General features: G+C 52.1%; 5 protein-coding genes across 5 annotated transcripts; 2 read left to right on the forward strand and 3 right to left on the reverse strand.

Moving 5' to 3' along the window:
* Positions 1-2,404: 2,404 nt before the first annotated feature.
* J4E83_000607 (uncharacterized protein) lies at positions 2,405-3,870 on the reverse strand (the record flags this gene model as incomplete). The annotated part of the gene is made up of 2 exons (XM_049327568.1): positions 2,405-3,659; positions 3,848-3,870. The coding sequence occupies 2 exons, from the start codon at positions 3,868-3,870 to the stop codon at positions 2,405-2,407; spliced, it is 1,278 nt and encodes a 425-aa protein (XP_049193713.1).
* A 547-nt stretch (positions 3,871-4,417) lies between these two features.
* Positions 4,418-5,873, forward strand: J4E83_000608 (uncharacterized protein; the record flags this gene model as incomplete). Its single annotated transcript, XM_049327569.1, has 2 exons — positions 4,418-4,477; positions 4,527-5,873. The coding sequence occupies 2 exons, from the start codon at positions 4,418-4,420 to the stop codon at positions 5,871-5,873; spliced, it is 1,407 nt and encodes a 468-aa protein (XP_049193714.1).
* Positions 5,874-9,852: 3,979 nt separating this feature from the next.
* On the reverse strand, positions 9,853-11,456 carry J4E83_000609 (uncharacterized protein; the record flags this gene model as incomplete). Its single annotated transcript, XM_049327570.1, has 4 exons — positions 9,853-10,139; positions 10,192-10,683; positions 10,749-11,122; positions 11,188-11,456. The coding sequence occupies 4 exons, from the start codon at positions 11,454-11,456 to the stop codon at positions 9,853-9,855; spliced, it is 1,422 nt and encodes a 473-aa protein (XP_049193715.1).
* A 1,224-nt stretch (positions 11,457-12,680) lies between these two features.
* J4E83_000610 (uncharacterized protein) lies at positions 12,681-13,547 on the reverse strand (the record flags this gene model as incomplete). Its single annotated transcript, XM_049327571.1, has 1 exon — positions 12,681-13,547. One exon carries the CDS (start codon positions 13,545-13,547, stop codon positions 12,681-12,683), a length of 867 nt encoding a protein of 288 aa, XP_049193716.1.
* Positions 13,548-14,507: 960 nt separating this feature from the next.
* On the forward strand, positions 14,508-16,147 carry J4E83_000611 (uncharacterized protein; the record flags this gene model as incomplete). The annotated part of the gene is made up of 3 exons (XM_049327572.1): positions 14,508-14,528; positions 14,574-14,705; positions 14,759-16,147. The coding sequence occupies 3 exons, from the start codon at positions 14,508-14,510 to the stop codon at positions 16,145-16,147; spliced, it is 1,542 nt and encodes a 513-aa protein (XP_049193717.1).
* Positions 16,148-16,195: the final 48 nt, after the last annotated feature.

The following is a 16,195-nucleotide window of genomic DNA, read 5'->3' on the forward strand; positions in this document are numbered from 1 at the left end:
CGTGCCGGAAAGAGAAAGAGCTATTCATTAGATACATGACGTGATATCATACGTGTATTTGTTGAGTGCTGTGGCGGGGAGCGAGAGACGGAGATGGGCACTGCGTACTGCCTTGCCATCCGGATTCTGCGTAGAGGGGGTATGGAACCCTGTCAGTATAAGCATACTACCGCCTATCGCGTCCCGCTAGTAAGGTCATGACATTTTCCGCTTGTCACGATTATTGGGGCTGGATCGTGGGAATTGATCTGAGCTCCCGCGAAAGGGTGTGATAGGCCAAATGAGGGTGTTGGGACGCAGATGTGAGTCTGACGGGGGCATGGGCCTTTGATGCAATTCGAGCGTCTGGGTGTGCTATGGGACTCAGAGATCTCCTGTGCGCGGATCGGAGATGGTTGTTCTGCGGCGTTCACTCACGTTTGTCTCCACGTGGTCTATTTTGACCTGCACATCCACGAGATTAAGTTGCAGCAAACTTTATACACATTGCAGAGGGCATCAGCAGTCATTTTATCCAGTCGTGTTATATTTGGGGGTGGCTGTTCTATTGTTCTTGTATTAGGGTTGAGAGCTGGTCATGTTTGGGCTCAGATATGCGGCATCTCAACTCTTCAAGAGAAGTGACCGCAACGTGACGGCTCTTCAAGTTTTCAAGCTATGCGTTGAATGACTTGTCGTCTGAATCTTACATTGCTGATCAGTCACGTCACCTTAGCATGAATCTGAATGTCATCACTAGCAGAGTACATCCAGTATTTGGTACCTAGGTAAGAGCAGCCCCACTCACCAAAATCGACATCTCACGCAGAGCCCCTTCGCAGTGTATTATGGAACGTCCTATTCATCAACTCTTGGTTACAGTAATTGATCAATGAGATTATGAGCACAGCATCACATTGTGTGTGCTAACCGCTGCCGTTGAGCATTCGGCACTGAAAAGTGCTGTCTTGGACATGCCGAGCGATGATTGCCTTCTAGATGGTGATCATGACGCTGACGTGGCGAAATCTTCATTATTGCCGTCGCCATACTGTAGTTGAGTATATGGAACGGTTCCTAGTACAATGAACACAAATACTGCCTACGATATAGGACACAATGTCGAGCCAGAGCCCTGTTGAACGTCAAGGTTATATTCATCCGCCGCACATTGTTAAGAGCAATGCATAGGCGGTGCAACATGAGATACTAACAGCGATCATTATGGTGGGTGCTATGATACCGGTGGTAGTAGTCGCAGACAGTATCTGTACGGATGCTCGTAACCGCAAATCCTTCAGTGGCTCGGTAACAGGGATTTATGACCCTCCTGCCTATCCAAGGAAGCCTGATTTCATGTAGCGCCATATTCTTGCAGTAAGCTGAACTATTTGGAATCACTACACCGTCAAAGTAATCACAGTCCCTAGGTTCCACGTGATGCGGCTCCGCCCATCCAGTGAAGCTCGATTGCCAGGGGTCGGCGGCAGATGATGACGCCAGCGGGCCGCGGGAATCTATCCGTAAAAGCAAGACCCACGGAGGTGGGTTTGACTTCGTGTCAGCTTCACAGTAGCGCGTGTTTTCAGTTGCTCGATGTCAGAAGGTTGTGGAAGGACGCACGCATCGTGGTGTATACCAAGGATGGAAACCCGACAGCATGGCAAGGTGCGCCATCTTGGGGATTTGGCTTAAAAGCCGCGTAAGATATTGGTGTGGATGACCCAAAAGTAGGAACTAGACGCTGGAAAAATGAGGCCAGTACAGGGAGCACACCGATCGTGTGGTGTAAGAAGGCAACCGAGTGATGGAAGACAAGGAAGAGTGCCGAAATTATGCAACACAAACATTTCGGCTGAATGCCCAGGTATGGCGCTTGTCTGAATATCTCGTAATGCCGTCATGCCGTGAAGGCACATGAACCCGATTGTGATAGGCTCGCAAAACCCAAGGGACGAGACAAGCGCATGGCGACTATGGTTACTCGTAAACGGTGGAGCTCTCCCACGAAGTGCGCCGTGATGCAGGGCCCCCGAGATGCACCATGACGGAGATGTGATGGTGTCACCATGGCGTTGGGTTATGGCCTGATTCTTGCCGCTGCATCATGTGTCCTGCCGGGTGTGCTTAGAACAGCGGCCCCCACGAATACTGGGATTGGCCGGCAGATGAACCCGCATGGCGCGATTGCCGATATCTCGAGTTGCTGCCATATTCGTATACAAGCGTTGTACCAGATCTCCACAACTTACAACTCTGTGCTGCATCGATCCTGCGCTCGTTTGTCTGGCGTTTGACTTGCGACAAAAGCCCACCTGGCCGGCCTGCAAATATACTATAATGCGAAGCCGCCGGTTTCACATGTCGACCGTACAGTATCTCTGGTCTCCACCAGTTTCGACACTGCATGGCGGCTGCAGGGTTCTTATTGCGAAGCACTGTGCTTCCGTTCTTCCGCCTCTTCCCAGACGCATCTAGCGCACATACAATCTCCGCCAAGTGCTCCAGAAGCCCATTCCCGTCTCTCCTTCACCGGCAGACGTACGTCGCAGTAGTGGCCAAACACCTCTTCATCTCTCTTGAGACCAGGCCCCTTGTTCGGGTCTCTACCCTTCCAATCAACCAACTCTTCGCGGGTCCAAAAGCGCATCGACCCACGCCATTCCCAGGCGACATTAGGATCACAGCTATGATTCGCGAGACACCACATAGGATGAACAGCGCTAATCTCAGGCCTTCCGTCGAGCCCCTGCTGCGCAGACGCTGTTCCGCGAAACTTCGCATACAGAGTGTTGAAGACCCAGGTATCATAGCGGTGACTTTGGGTGAAAATGTTGATGTCCATCTTTTCTAGAACATGCAACGGCATGAGGATGTTGCTCTTGAACGAGAAGGGAAGCGTTTGCGGTACGTGTGCAAAAGCATCGCTCAGGCGACCCGAAGCATCCGCTTGCCACACGGTCTCGAGATCTTTGCCATGATAGTCACCCCAAATGTATCGCACTTCCTTCAACTCCAAAGGATGGAGATCCAGGGTCTCCGCTAACGCTAGTGCGCGGACAAGGAGAAGGGTATAGAGATAGTCTGCCGCCTCACGTGCGGGTACCTTGCCCTGGTCGACGCTGACACCACATAGCGCTGGATGATACTGGTCTTGAGCTAGGTCGTGGCACTCTTCGCTGCAGAAGAATACTTCTTCACATTCTTCGCAGGATATCACTGTGTCGTCTCCATTCGCAAGTGGTATAACGCAAGCATCGCAATACGACTCATGAAGCCTTGATATAGCGGTAAGTAAAGACTTTTCCTCCAAAATGGTCTCGCCAGGTGTTATTTCGTCTTTAGCAAATAAGCCCAGTTGCTTCGTATAGTTTGTTCCCGGGTTCTTTCCGTCAGTTGTCGAAGTAGTACTGAGAATAGGCAACTCAGAGACTCTGACCTCCAGTTTTGGTGCTATATCCGCAAGCTCCTCATTAAGGAAGTCGAGGCACTCTGCAGAGAAGCGGGCCGGCTCATGATGGTTCCAAGGATACTGTTCGCGGCGGACGAAGCCCTTGTCTGGATAGTCTTCTACATCGACGTTCTCAGCAGACTCCCCTTGATGCTCGAAGTAAGTCCGCAAATGGTTCCACAAAGACTTCTCGTAGTCCTTGAAGACCGGATCTTCCGGAAAGGCTTTTCTTGCGCGGGATATATAGTCAGATGCACTGCGTAGACAACCACAGTCCAATAAGCAGCTGATTAGTATATCATGACTGTGAAGATTAGCTTCCCACTCGAAAGTTCATCCAACATAGGACAATTTACGTACGCGCTCCTAGACCAGCGCGTTTGCGCCCATGTCAAAATGTCATCATCTACTAAAGACGAATTCTTCTCCTCATCCTTCATGTCCAATTCTGTCATACGTTCAGAGATAACGTCTGTTCGTGCTGCCTCCAAGGCTTCGTCGTGGTATTCGCCTTCATCGAGTACTTCATCCACTAGGATGAGGGCTTTGTATGCATCACCCGCAGCGAGATCTGGATAACCAAGTGCTTGGTACGCTTTTGAAAGCCGTAGACGGCTTGATATACTGTACGGCTCTTCGACTGTAGCCTGCTGAGCCGACACGACTTCCTTTGTTAGTCTCTCACGAAGGGTAGTATTTTTCTATGAAAGTCAGACTTGTCGTGGAATTTCGTTCATTAGCACTTGCCTCCATGTTTCTTGTCAAATCAATTAGTGCTTTCTTGATGTATGTCTGATGCCCGTCGAGACTTCGGAAACTTCTGCACGATCGTGTGGGGGCGGAATTAGCGGCTGCGCTATCGATAAGGCTAGCTCGACCTTCATCAACACACAACCATACGCCACAATGTCTACGTGTGACATATCAGCTTCGCCATCAAGCGCGATCACTTGAAACGAGCCGTAGGTGAGCAAGAAATCTGACGATATGCTTCCGTCTGCAGCAGAACTTGTCGCGCGGTATCTGAGAGCGAATGGGTACACTCAGGTTACGTCATCACTACCCAGGTGATGTGAAGGTGCTAACACTGACCTAGACCTTGAACAGCTTCGTTCAGGAAGCCGACCTGCCTTCGGATACGGGCTCAGCTGCTGACAACCCGATCACTATCGAGTCTATCTTGCGAGAGAAGAAGACATTCGACCTAAGCCTCAACTTTGAGAAGCTTGGGGTTGATGATGCAAAGCAAGCATGGACCGTTCAGGCGCCTGCTAAGCCGAAAGTTGTAGAGTCTTTACCGAGTCGATCCAACATACTCAGCATTTCCGTTCTCGACCTGTTACTACCATCAACGACAGCAACACAACAGTATATTGCCGTCACCACGGCTGATCGTCAATTACACCTGATGGATCCGAGCACATCGTCGCTTGACTGCATCCAGACGATTTCCAGCTTCCAGGGTTCTCCAACTCTAGACATTGTTCCGGTAGACTCCAGACGACTGCTGATAGCTTCGATGTCTGGCAAGCTGACGCTGTTCGATGCAGCCGCCAACGCCATACTGGAAGAACGTAAAGATCACTCCAAGTATGTTGTCAAAATCTCCACCTGGTCTTCCGAAGGCGGTTCCATGCTAGTTGCCAGCGCGGGATGGGATGCCAAAGTAGTCCTATACCAGCTTGATCCCAATGTCGACCAGCCGCGACTAGGAGACCCAATAGCAACCTTGTCGTTACCCAGCATTCCAGAGTCGACCTTATTCGTCACCTTACCTGGAGACGGAACACCAGTCCTGGTAGTTGCTCGAAGAGACTCGACCTTTCTGCATTTCTACGCTGTACCTAGCCCAGAGTCACCGACGTTCACCCTGATCGGCAAGCAGAATCTTGCTCCGCATTCCAATGCCTGGGTTGCATTCACGCCATCCGATATCCAGATCTGCCCTACAAATCCACATCTTGTGGCGATCGCGACATCCAGCACGCCGCATATGAAGCTATTGGTCGCGAAGCTTCTGCTTCCTCCTACTCGTTCTTCAGTGACGGATACAGGTACTAGTCTAGACTCGGATGGACCCGTCACACAAGCGTCGCAAGCCCGGGCTGAGCTGCTCGTTGCAGATAAAGAAGAAGCGGCTATATTAGTCAATGTCTCCACTCTTGCGCCACAAACCGCTTACTCCACGCCGCGTCTCGTCTGGCGACCTGATGGCTCTGGTGTGTACGTGAGCTCTGATGATGGTGTGGTTCGTGGCATTGAAACCAAGAGTGGAAAGTTGATCTCATCATTGGAGGCACACGAGCCTGGGTCAAAGCTACGATGTCTCTGGGCGGGCCAGATGGTAGGGCCTAGTTCCCCTGGTTCAGATGACAAAGGGAAGGCCGAGTTCTTGATAAGTGGGGGGTTCGATCAAAAGCTTATCGTCTGGAGTTCGTCTTGATCCTTCCATATGCAATGCCATCTCGATGGAGGCTATATAGCATACTCAGGGGCATGCATACGTACTTCATGGCTTTCTAGAGTAAGAATGGCAACGTGCAGCTCGTTCCTGGTGCTAATCCTTCGTTGGGAAGGATGTTGCTGACTCGACTAGATTTGACCCACAGTTGGCGCTTTATTGTCCCCAAACGATGCAACAGTTATGCCCTAAAGGACGTTAATCCTAGGTGATACCACTTACCCGTTCCTTTACTATACTTTATCTAGCAACGGCTATCTAGCATGTAAGTAGCCATAGCTGCGGCAACGTCCGAGGCGTGCCGCAACGCCTCTATCACTAAATGCATGCAAAGACCGATCATAATCGACAGCAGCAGGACTGGCAGGATTACTGGGTCTTTAACATGTCTCATTTACTGAATGAAGTATGGTACTAATTCTTTTTGATCGGCAAAGGCAGTATGCGACACCCCACGTCGATCCGATTCCTCAGCAGCTGCCTCACGACCCTCGTAGCGACGCAACCAGGAAATTCAATAGGTACGGTTGCATGTTCCAAGATGAAGTTGATGACGCTATCAGCAAGCCAGTGGCGGCTTTTACGCGGCACCTAGCGCCGTTAACGGGATGGCGGTGCCATGCACCCTTGCACCTTAAGGACCGCGATCTCGCTAGCTTGAGATCTGGTGGAAACGAGACAAGACGCCGCATCAACGCCATGGCTTGAGCTTCAAGGATCAATCTCTTGCTCCAGATCTGACTGCAGACCGGGACGGGGAGGCTTCCTATAGGTAGTTCGCCGACTATCACAAGGATATCCGACCCCTACTCTTACGATGCCGGAACGGGAGATCATGGCTGATGGTAGTTTAAAAGCAGAAGAACGGATCTCGTCCTACGCAATCTAAATCTCAAGTTCCCCGATCGTTCTCATCCCAACTCCCATCTTCGATTTGCTATCGAATGAGCCCTGATCAATCATATTTTAGTTCAATTACATATTGACGTTTCCTTGGAGGTGGATATCTCCAGATACAGTCGCCACACCCACATTTCAATAATGTCCTACACAGATTCTCAGAAGTATGGAGATGAAGACTTTCTTCTTGTCGTCTCTGGGACAACACGTTATGCTCCCTACTTGACTGGCTGGCAAGAATTCAAGGACCACCTTCGCAAGGTGGTCAAAGAGCAGCCGGGATGGGCTGATGTATATTCCAGCCAAGGTCAACGACGAGGGGAGATGCAGGGGTGGTGTCGTCTCAAGGACAGGGAGGATGCCGATGCAGTATACAGTGCGTACCGAAGTCGCTAAACTTGGGTAACACGACGCTAACTCCATCCGTAGAAGTCTACTACCGTTCAAAGGGCATGCTGGTGCATGTGTGGGAAACGAGTCGCAAGGGTGACGGTTACCGATTAATGCGTTGCAACTGCTCCACATTGTTCCCTGAAGTGCCCGAAGGAGGCCATTCCACTGGGCGTTGTGGCATCGACATCGGAAGAGTAAACCAACTTGGCGGCGCCCGCGCGAGCACGACAGCAGCATCTGGGCCATACATGACAACACAGGCCAGGTACCCGTACGCAATGTACCCGCAGATGCAAACATATTCCCCCCAGCAAGTCGCATATACCCATGCTCCAGTTTACCCAGCTTATGCGTTGCCGCAACCACCTGTATACTCGACTAGCACGAACGGAATGCCAGTCAATGTCCGGGGTGGAGCAGTCTTGACTGAAGCGCGCGGCATCTTCGTTCGTAACCTCAGCTACAAATGCACATCCGACGACCTCAATGCGCTGCTGTTGCAAACCGTCGGATACGCCATCGAAATCCAACTCATGAGAGATAGCCGCACCGGCGTGTTCAAAGGCGTGGCAACCGCCAAGTTTGCCTCGAAGGAGTTGGCGCAACACGCGGCAAACACGCTGAATGGGCGCGAGCACATGGGTATGGTGCTGCACGTGCGCATGGATACTGATACCACGGTGGTTGGACGAACTGAACCCATGGTTGTGAACGGGTCGTACAGAGTACGTTGATGAAGTCAATATGACGAATCAATTTCTAATATAGTGTAGCATTGACAGCTATGAAATGGAACATGACTTCAGTTTTGCGACACAAATAGTCTCTTAGGAGGTCATCCGCGCTTCTTCATGCCACGAGGAGCAGCCGTGTGGCGTAGTGATATGATGCTGTCACAACAGCTTTGCACGCGAGGGCGTTGTTGTGGAGTGTCCCACTGTTCGGTCTTGTTATAGGGAACGGGTCATCGAAGTGAGGATGACAGCGGAGCAATGTCCATTACCGGTTGTATCGCCTCAAGTACTGTGTACCAAGACAGCCTTGAGCCCCGCGGCGCAGGGTTACAGGGGCGCTAGATCTTTCGGTTTCAGATCCTAATGCCGTCGTACATATTCCCGCAAACGTAAACTGGATCAAGCTCGAGCGTTGGCTAGGGCTATACCAGCCGCAAATAAGCAACATGACGCCGTCCTACTCCAGACAAGTTTTATCGGCTCGTTGTCCATATGGATTGGTTGAATTCTAGAAGATCTGTGTAAGGGATATCACATGTGAAGCCACTCTTCTTAGAGTGAACACCCGCAGTGATCTCGTGTATCGAAGGCTGACGTCCAAGTAATGTTGACCAGGTGTCCGGGTCTCCGGGTCGCCTAATCTTATCTGTCATAAAGCAGGCTGAACGTTAGATCGTCTTCGTTACGAGCCACGGCGGGGCGGACTTCCTCGGTGCCCAACGTGCGATATGGGGGTTCTGGAAGAATTAATGAAGATCCAGTAGGTATAGCACTGCCGCTTTTACCTTCGATTTTAACTTTCTCCTTGAGCATGGTAGATGCCGAGAAATCTCGGCGATGCGCCCTCAGCCTGGTAGCTGTGAGGTCAACGATATTGCCCAGAGAAATGTCGTATGATTATTGATGTATTACATGCATTCATGTAGGTCATGTTCGTGTGATACCCACGATGACGCGCTTGCTAGGGTCGTTGCACAGCTATAGAAGGGTAATGAGACGTCAACAACCCCACGCGATACAAGGATACTCGCTAGCTCATTTCAGCGGCTGGGATAGAGGAAGAAGAACCCAAGAGATCTCGAAACGAAGACTAACGCACGACGCGCCGCGGGGATCGTGGTCAGCGACCCGTTCCGCACCGACGCTATAGCGGTGTGATATCACGCTACATGGATAATGAGTAGCAGGGGTGCAGGAGTGATGCAGGATCTTGGGTTTCACGGCGTCGCGCCACCCACGCGTCTCGTGTACGGCAGAACACGAGCGTTGGGATGGCTAAGCGACATCATCTAGATCCGAAGCGATGATGAATGAGAACATCATGCTCTGCTACCGGCTGTCGTACCCCAAGAGGCTAAGATCCAGGGGCTGTAAATGTGGAGCCGCGATCGAGGGGCTCTTGTGGCAGGAAGCAGGCCCCAATGGGAGACGATCTAAACGCTTCACTTTCGCATATGCTTTTTGCTTTTAGTAAGCCCTACTGAGTGTGAGGACTTGTTAGAGATGCAAGCGCGATCGGGAGACATCAGCGTCCCACCTTCATGATAGTATCAGCAAACCATCACACAACGACATCGCTGACGTTCACTCCGTCGTTGATACGAGCCAGGATATAGGGCCGATTGCGGGCCGTCATCGGTATGGCACCTAGGTACCGAAACCAAAACCTGCCTGTGCAGCAGCTGGGAAGCAAGCCACCGGTTCCTTCCGTCACGGCTTGTCGAGCGAAGCAGCAAAACTAGCACACTCTACCGAATTTGAGGGTTCAAAGTCGAACTAGAGAGCTACGATATCAGCTTCCATCCCATTCACAATGATCGGAGATGGTGACCACGTTGCCGTATTGATGAAATGCTCATAGAGATGTCGAAAAAGTTTCTTCAAATGGGTTCTTTGAGTTTCGAAAGACATCATAGGCCCATCCCCTCCATGTGCTAAACTCTCCAACCCTTCTTCTGCGACTTCACAGTAACAACCCAAAGCACCACCAACCAACCCGTCCCCACCATCAAACAAGCGCCACTCCAAACCTGCACCCCAATGAAATTGGTGCGCCCGTCCGTCTTCTTGAGTAGAGCCCCGGCAATCGGCGCACCGATAAGCGTAGCAATACTAGACACACTCCAACTCATGCCTAGCCTGGTCCCCAACCGCGAAAGATCGGGTGTGATGTTTGCAAAGGCCGCAGACGGTACGGTTACCAGAGCCGCCGAGAAGAAACCTAAGTTCATAGTTAGTCCAATGTGACACATGAGGTAATAGTAGCAACGTACCCCACAGTATACTGAAAGCAATAAAGCTCTTCTCAGTCTCTATACTAATCCAAACCAGTGCCAACAACCCACTCGCAAACGCGCAAAGTCCCCATGTGACGATAGCCCCAACCCAATGCGCTGCGACGCCACTGACCAGTCTCCCGAAGAAACTGCCCGCTATAGCCAACACAAGCATATACAGCGCCGTGCTCTCCGAGCTGCCGAGACGTTCGCGCGCATACGTCGGGATATAGAAGTAAGGCACAATGTAGCCGAGGAAAGTGCTGAAAGAGCACGCAGTGAAGACGAGGAAGAGACGGTCATGGAGCGCTGACTTATCGAACAGCGCACGACGCTTTCGCTTATGCTTCAACCACGCGGAGCCAGAGAGCAGAGCAGGAATGGAAAGGAGAGCAGCGGCTAAAGCGACGAAACCTATAGCGCGGATAGCCCAGGGGAAACCAGCGGTCTTGGTAAGGCGGTCGAACATGATTATGTAGATTACGCCTCCTAGGGATAGATTGTCAGTTGTGTTCCAATGCGTTTCGAGAGAGGAAGTCCTGGAGAAGGCATACCAACAGCAATACCACTCATAACAATACCCATAGCCAACGCTCTCTTCTTGCTAAACCAGACACCCACCATGGCCAAACTAGGTATGTATAACAAGCCAGCTCCCATGCCCATACACACGCCCTGACTGAGAAACACCTGCCAGTACTGCGTACTGAGACTAAGCATCATGATGCCTAGCACGACTAGAAAATTGCCAACGAGCAGCATGCTGCGGAAATAACCGAGATCAAACAAGGGCCCGGATAGCGTGCCGATGACAATGAGTAGCCAGGCTTGTACGGTGCCAATCCAGGATATAGCGCTGGGGGTAGAGGAGGTGAGGAGCGTGGTGCGGTAGTAGGTTTGGAAGGCGCCGTAGGTTAGGGTGAAGCCCCTGGGTGAGTAGTAGTGTTAGCTCATTTCATCTGAGATGTAGAGATGTTGCAATCGTTAACGTACCAGATATTGATGTATATCATGAATCCTCCAAAAACCTTCAGCCAGGCATGGAGTCCGCCATCTGGAGGTGGAGGAATAGCGGATTCGGCAGTCAAAGTTGATCTCGCATCTATTTGCGCTTCTTTGTCCCCCACTACCTCGTGGTTGCTTGCCGTTTCCTCTTGTTGATGGATGCCATCGTGTATCGAAGACGACGGGCGGCTCATGTCTTCTTGCGAGACTGCTTTGTCTCTAACGACATGTTTCTCCTCAACATCTGATTGGGACATCGCGTGCAAAGCTGCGTCGTCAAGCTTCTTGTTTATCAGCATTACGAGGCGACCCTTTATACGCTCCGCTAGCTATGCCGATGCACAATATTTAGTCACCGATTTTCTTCCCATGGGTATATGCCGATCATGCGATTGTTCCGACTCTTTGTCCGATTCCGGTCTCTGTGTTCCGAGTCATGCAGCACGTCCAAAGTTCCAGAACAAGTAGTCAGAGTAGGCTGCGGTCCGATTGTTGATTCTGATGTCAAAAGAACCAAGCAACACATCAACGGAAGTCGAGGAGGCGAAACAACAAATGCAGATCAGGAACGCGGAATTTACGCGCGGGGACTCCGACCGTCTAAATATCCCCACAAACACCCTTAGTGTCTGGGAGCCATTTAACGGTGACGCTTGCTAAGCGTTTCCTTCCCTCTTTGGCGGTGTTAGCTGGTGTGCGGGGATAAAAGTCCCATGCCGAGGTCGGGAATATGCAGCAGGTTTCGTGGCGGCGTTGAGTGGCACTAGTATCACAAAGAGGACCACAATGTCGGTGTGTTCGTAACCGAAGCTTGTAGTAACGCTTGGTTGCTTGACAATCACTTGATCTATATATGCGGTTCTTCTGGGACTGCAATGCATGTTCACTGGACAAGTGAGTCTAGATGCCCTTGGACCGCAGATGCGTGGGTGGCTGTCAGCGAACGCGAAACGCGAGCGTTCAGGTGTTTGGCGTGCTGCGAACATAGATTTGCGATCAGGTGTGTGGGCGAAGCTGTCCAAAACACCCGTCATATGTGGTAACCAGTTCTCGGCTTCCATGCGACATCGACCACTGAGCCAGCTGTGCTATCGGGAAGGCAGGAGCTGCGCCATGTAGACAAGATCTGCTGGCGACTTCATGATTCTGGCAGCAGACAGATATGCTAAAGACTCGCCACGTAAGTCCAAGGAGCGGTATATGCAAAGAGTGGATCGCGAAGACGGTGAGGCGGCGGTGAAGATTAATGAGCTTTGAATTGATGTATCCATGATGTGTCTGAAAAAGCGACAATCGCAGATGGTCCGGCAAATTGGTAGAATGTAGCCCGCAAAACATGTTATACAAGGAGTGCGCCGGTGCTGTCCGAGCTCTTCCACCGAGTCCGAGTCTAGGCGCCGTATCGAAGGTCCGTCTTCGAGGTCGCTCGTCGGCCACTCGGAAGTTAAATCCAGAAAACAATCGATGTCATATCTTCAAGCTCAAGCCGTTGGCTTTGCGAACTTGGCCTTCCTGGCCTCGGCAGCGGCCCTATCCTTCTCGCTCATCCAGCTTCCGCCAGGACCACCGCCAGTCCTGTTCTCGCGTGTGTTCTCGCGTGGGCGGTTGTCCCTGCTACGAGGGCGGTTGTCTCTCCGTCCTCCACGAGCGCCAGTACGACCTCCGTCTCGTCCGCCATCGCGGCGCCCCTCACGGCGCTTGTTGCTACCAGCTTCGTCGCCACCTGCCTCTCGTTGGCGCTTCTCGCGGCGCTCTGGGAGAGCCTCATCGAGACCCTTGGGAGGACCGACCTCTCCGAACTTCTTAGCGCGCTCCAGCTTCTTGAGACCCTCATCGTCCTCGAACTTAGTACCAAACTTCAACGCGCGCTTCTTGCGCTTCTCAATCTCTTCGTCGAGGTTGGTGGCAGCAAGACCCCGTGTGTAATCAGGAGTGGGCTCCTTCTTCTCTTCTGGCTTGGGCTCTGTGCTGGCTTCGGCGGCGCCTTCCGCGGGCGGATCGATGGTCAGGTCGTCGGTTTGCGCAGGGTCGATGTCGGCGACTTGGTTGGGTACGGCTTGCGGGTTCGGTGGCTGGCCTTCGCCTCCAGCGTTTGCGACGATCTCTGCGTTAGGAATGACGGTCTCTTCTGTCGCTGTGGTGGTAGCAGCTGGTGCAGCAACGGCATCATCAGCTTCGTCGTCCCAGTCAATCTCATCTTCAGCGCCAGCGGCAGGCTTGTCGCCAGACTTCTCGTCGTCTTTTTGCAGGCGCTCGACCATCTCTGCCTTCTTGCCGGTGTGAGGTAGCTTGCGCTCCTTGAGGAGCGCCGACAGCTCGTCGTTCTTCATCTTAGAGTAGTCCGACATGGCTGCGCGTGTGGTTATGATAGGGGAGGTGAGCGACGTTGGTGAGGGCGACGCGACACGGACAGGGGCGCGTAATCTGGGAAGCTGCGAACGTGTTCGGATGCGCCACGAGAGTAGTGAAGTCAATCAATGAGTTTTCGCGTGCCGCGCGATAATGGGGAGAAGAGAAGGAGAAAGAAGAAGCGCAGTGTTTGATAAAAGGCGCTGACTGTGGACGAAACAATGGATTGGCTGTCGGCGAGGATCCACGGATGGATCGAGTGAGAGAGCTTTGACCACCGGAGCTAGACTGCTTCCGGTGTCCGGATCGCTCTTGCTGAACCCTGGTATTGTGTTTCAACCGGACAATCACATCGCATCCAGTGGAGCGTGCTCGGAAGTAACTTTGAGATGAACAATAGGATCGTTTCCTGATTTTACAATAGGTCGATTGATGCACGCTACCACATACTTTAATGTCAACAGTACAACCACGCTTTCCAAGACGCGTTTCACTGTGTTCACCTGTTGCGAATCAGAAGGCATATCAAGTCCAGAAACTAAGGCAGCGACTCTGAGCAAAAGCATACAATTGGAAAGCTATGTTTCGTTCACTGCTCGACAAGTGGCGTTTCGACGCGTCAAGAACTGCCCGGCATGCAGCACGACAAAGTCGTAAACTAGCGCAAGTGACGGGTCTGAATTTGTGGCATCCATTCCAGTCTTTGAGCAGACAACCTTGACCAATTGGTAGTGAAAGAAGGTATAGAGAGATATGCAGGGGATCGCAGGCCCCATTGAGGCATCTCAGAACGAGGGTCCGAGCTGATGCGTCATCGGCTATCGGCGGTATTCTCACGAACAAAAGTGTCAGACAGCCTCCCAAGCATCACTCGAGATGCCCTCATGTTCATAGCCCGGACACGCACGTGCTTCTTGCGCGGTTTACCAATCGCTCGTCTTTACCACAACGCTGCCAAAATGGAGAGGCGCGACTACGCGGTAGGTCAGCAGCAGTGCGCATGTGGGTTGAGCTGATAGTCACAGGCTGCGGTTGCGGCGCTGAACACGCTTCAGTCCAACTTCTCCATAGTGGATGCGATTCGCAAGTCTGGTCGGGGTATGAACCAACAAGCGATACCCGAGATGATCGAATGGTGTCGCAAAGCTGGATATGAGGTGTGCGGCTCCCACTGACCCCACCCGAAGACTGCGACTGACGAAGCTGTCAGCCCTCAGAGTTCGACCGGTTGAAACCTATACACATCGCCGGTACGAAAGGCAAAGGCTCTACGAGTGCTTTCATCTCGTCTATCCTATCACAATACACCACCCCCGGCGACGCGCAGACCCCACCCTCAAAAATCGGTCTCTATACCTCCCCACATCTACGATTCGTACGCGAGCGCATACAGATCGATAATGAACCGATATCAGAGGAGAAGTTCGCGAAATACTTCTTCGAGGTGTGGGACAAGCTGGAAGCAGCGGCTAAGGCAGAGAATGCGCGAGCAGAGGTCCCTACAAAGCCAGTATACTTCCGCTATCTGACGCTCATGGCGCTACACGCATACCTGAAGGAGGGTGTGGACTCGGCTGTCATCGAATGTGGAATTGGCGGCGAGTTCGACAGTACAAACATCCTCACGAAACCCACCGTCACAGCCGTCACAACGCTAGGAATAGACCATACAGCGATGCTTGGTTCTACGCTTCCAGGAATAGCCTGGCATAAAGCCGGGATCTTTAAGGAAGGCAGTACCGCATTTACAGTGCGCCAAAAGGAGGAAGCTATGACAGTCTTGGAAGAGCGGGCAGCCGCGAAGGGCGCGAAGCTACACACTATTGATGTGCATCCAGCTTTAGCGAACAACGAGATCAAGCTTGGGCTAGGTGCAGCCTTCCAGAAGATCAACGCGTCCGTGGCGATAGCTGCCGCAGCGGCGCATCTGCGAGCACTTGGGCACACTTCTGTACCCGACCCAACCATTGTTCCGCATATTGAGCTCCCCTCTGAGTTCATTCGCGGTCTGGAACAAGTGCGATGGGCTGGTAGATGCGAGATCAGACGCGAAACCAACGTCGCATGGCACATCGACGGAGCCCACACTATGGAAAGCATAGAGGTCACTGGCAAATGGTTCGCGGAGCAGATAACACTGGCGACTTCCACTGCCACCTCTCAATTCAAGGTCCCTCGGATGTTGATCTTCAACCAACAGACACGAGACGCGAATGCGCTGGCCAAAGCCTTGTATACAGTTCTACAGAGCGGCATCACTTCGGGATCACAGTCTCCTTTCACTCATGTCATCTTTACGACCAACCAAACATTCAGCGAGGGGTACAAGCCTGACCTCGTTTCGATAAACACCAATCAGCAGGACGTAGACACGCTGGCAGTTCAGAAGGCGCTCGCGAACACATGGTCTGACATAGACAGCACTGCAGAAGTGCATGTGCTGCGCACAATCGAAGAGGCAGTCGTAACCGCACGAAAGGTGGCGCAAGACTATGCCAAGGAAGCCGGGGCCGATGCAGAAGTCATGGTGCTGGTGACTGGAAGCTTGCACCTGGTTGGCGGTGCGCTGGAAGTGTTGGAAACGACCACAGCACAGTGAAGAGAGATACCCATAGACACCACAGAGATGAGAAAACGCTTCAACACG

The sequence above is a fragment of the Alternaria metachromatica genome (genome assembly GCF_023757995.1).
Source record: "Alternaria metachromatica strain BMP 0045 chromosome Unknown scaffold_1, whole genome shotgun sequence".
NCBI lineage: Eukaryota > Fungi > Ascomycota > Dothideomycetes > Pleosporales > Pleosporaceae > Alternaria > Alternaria metachromatica.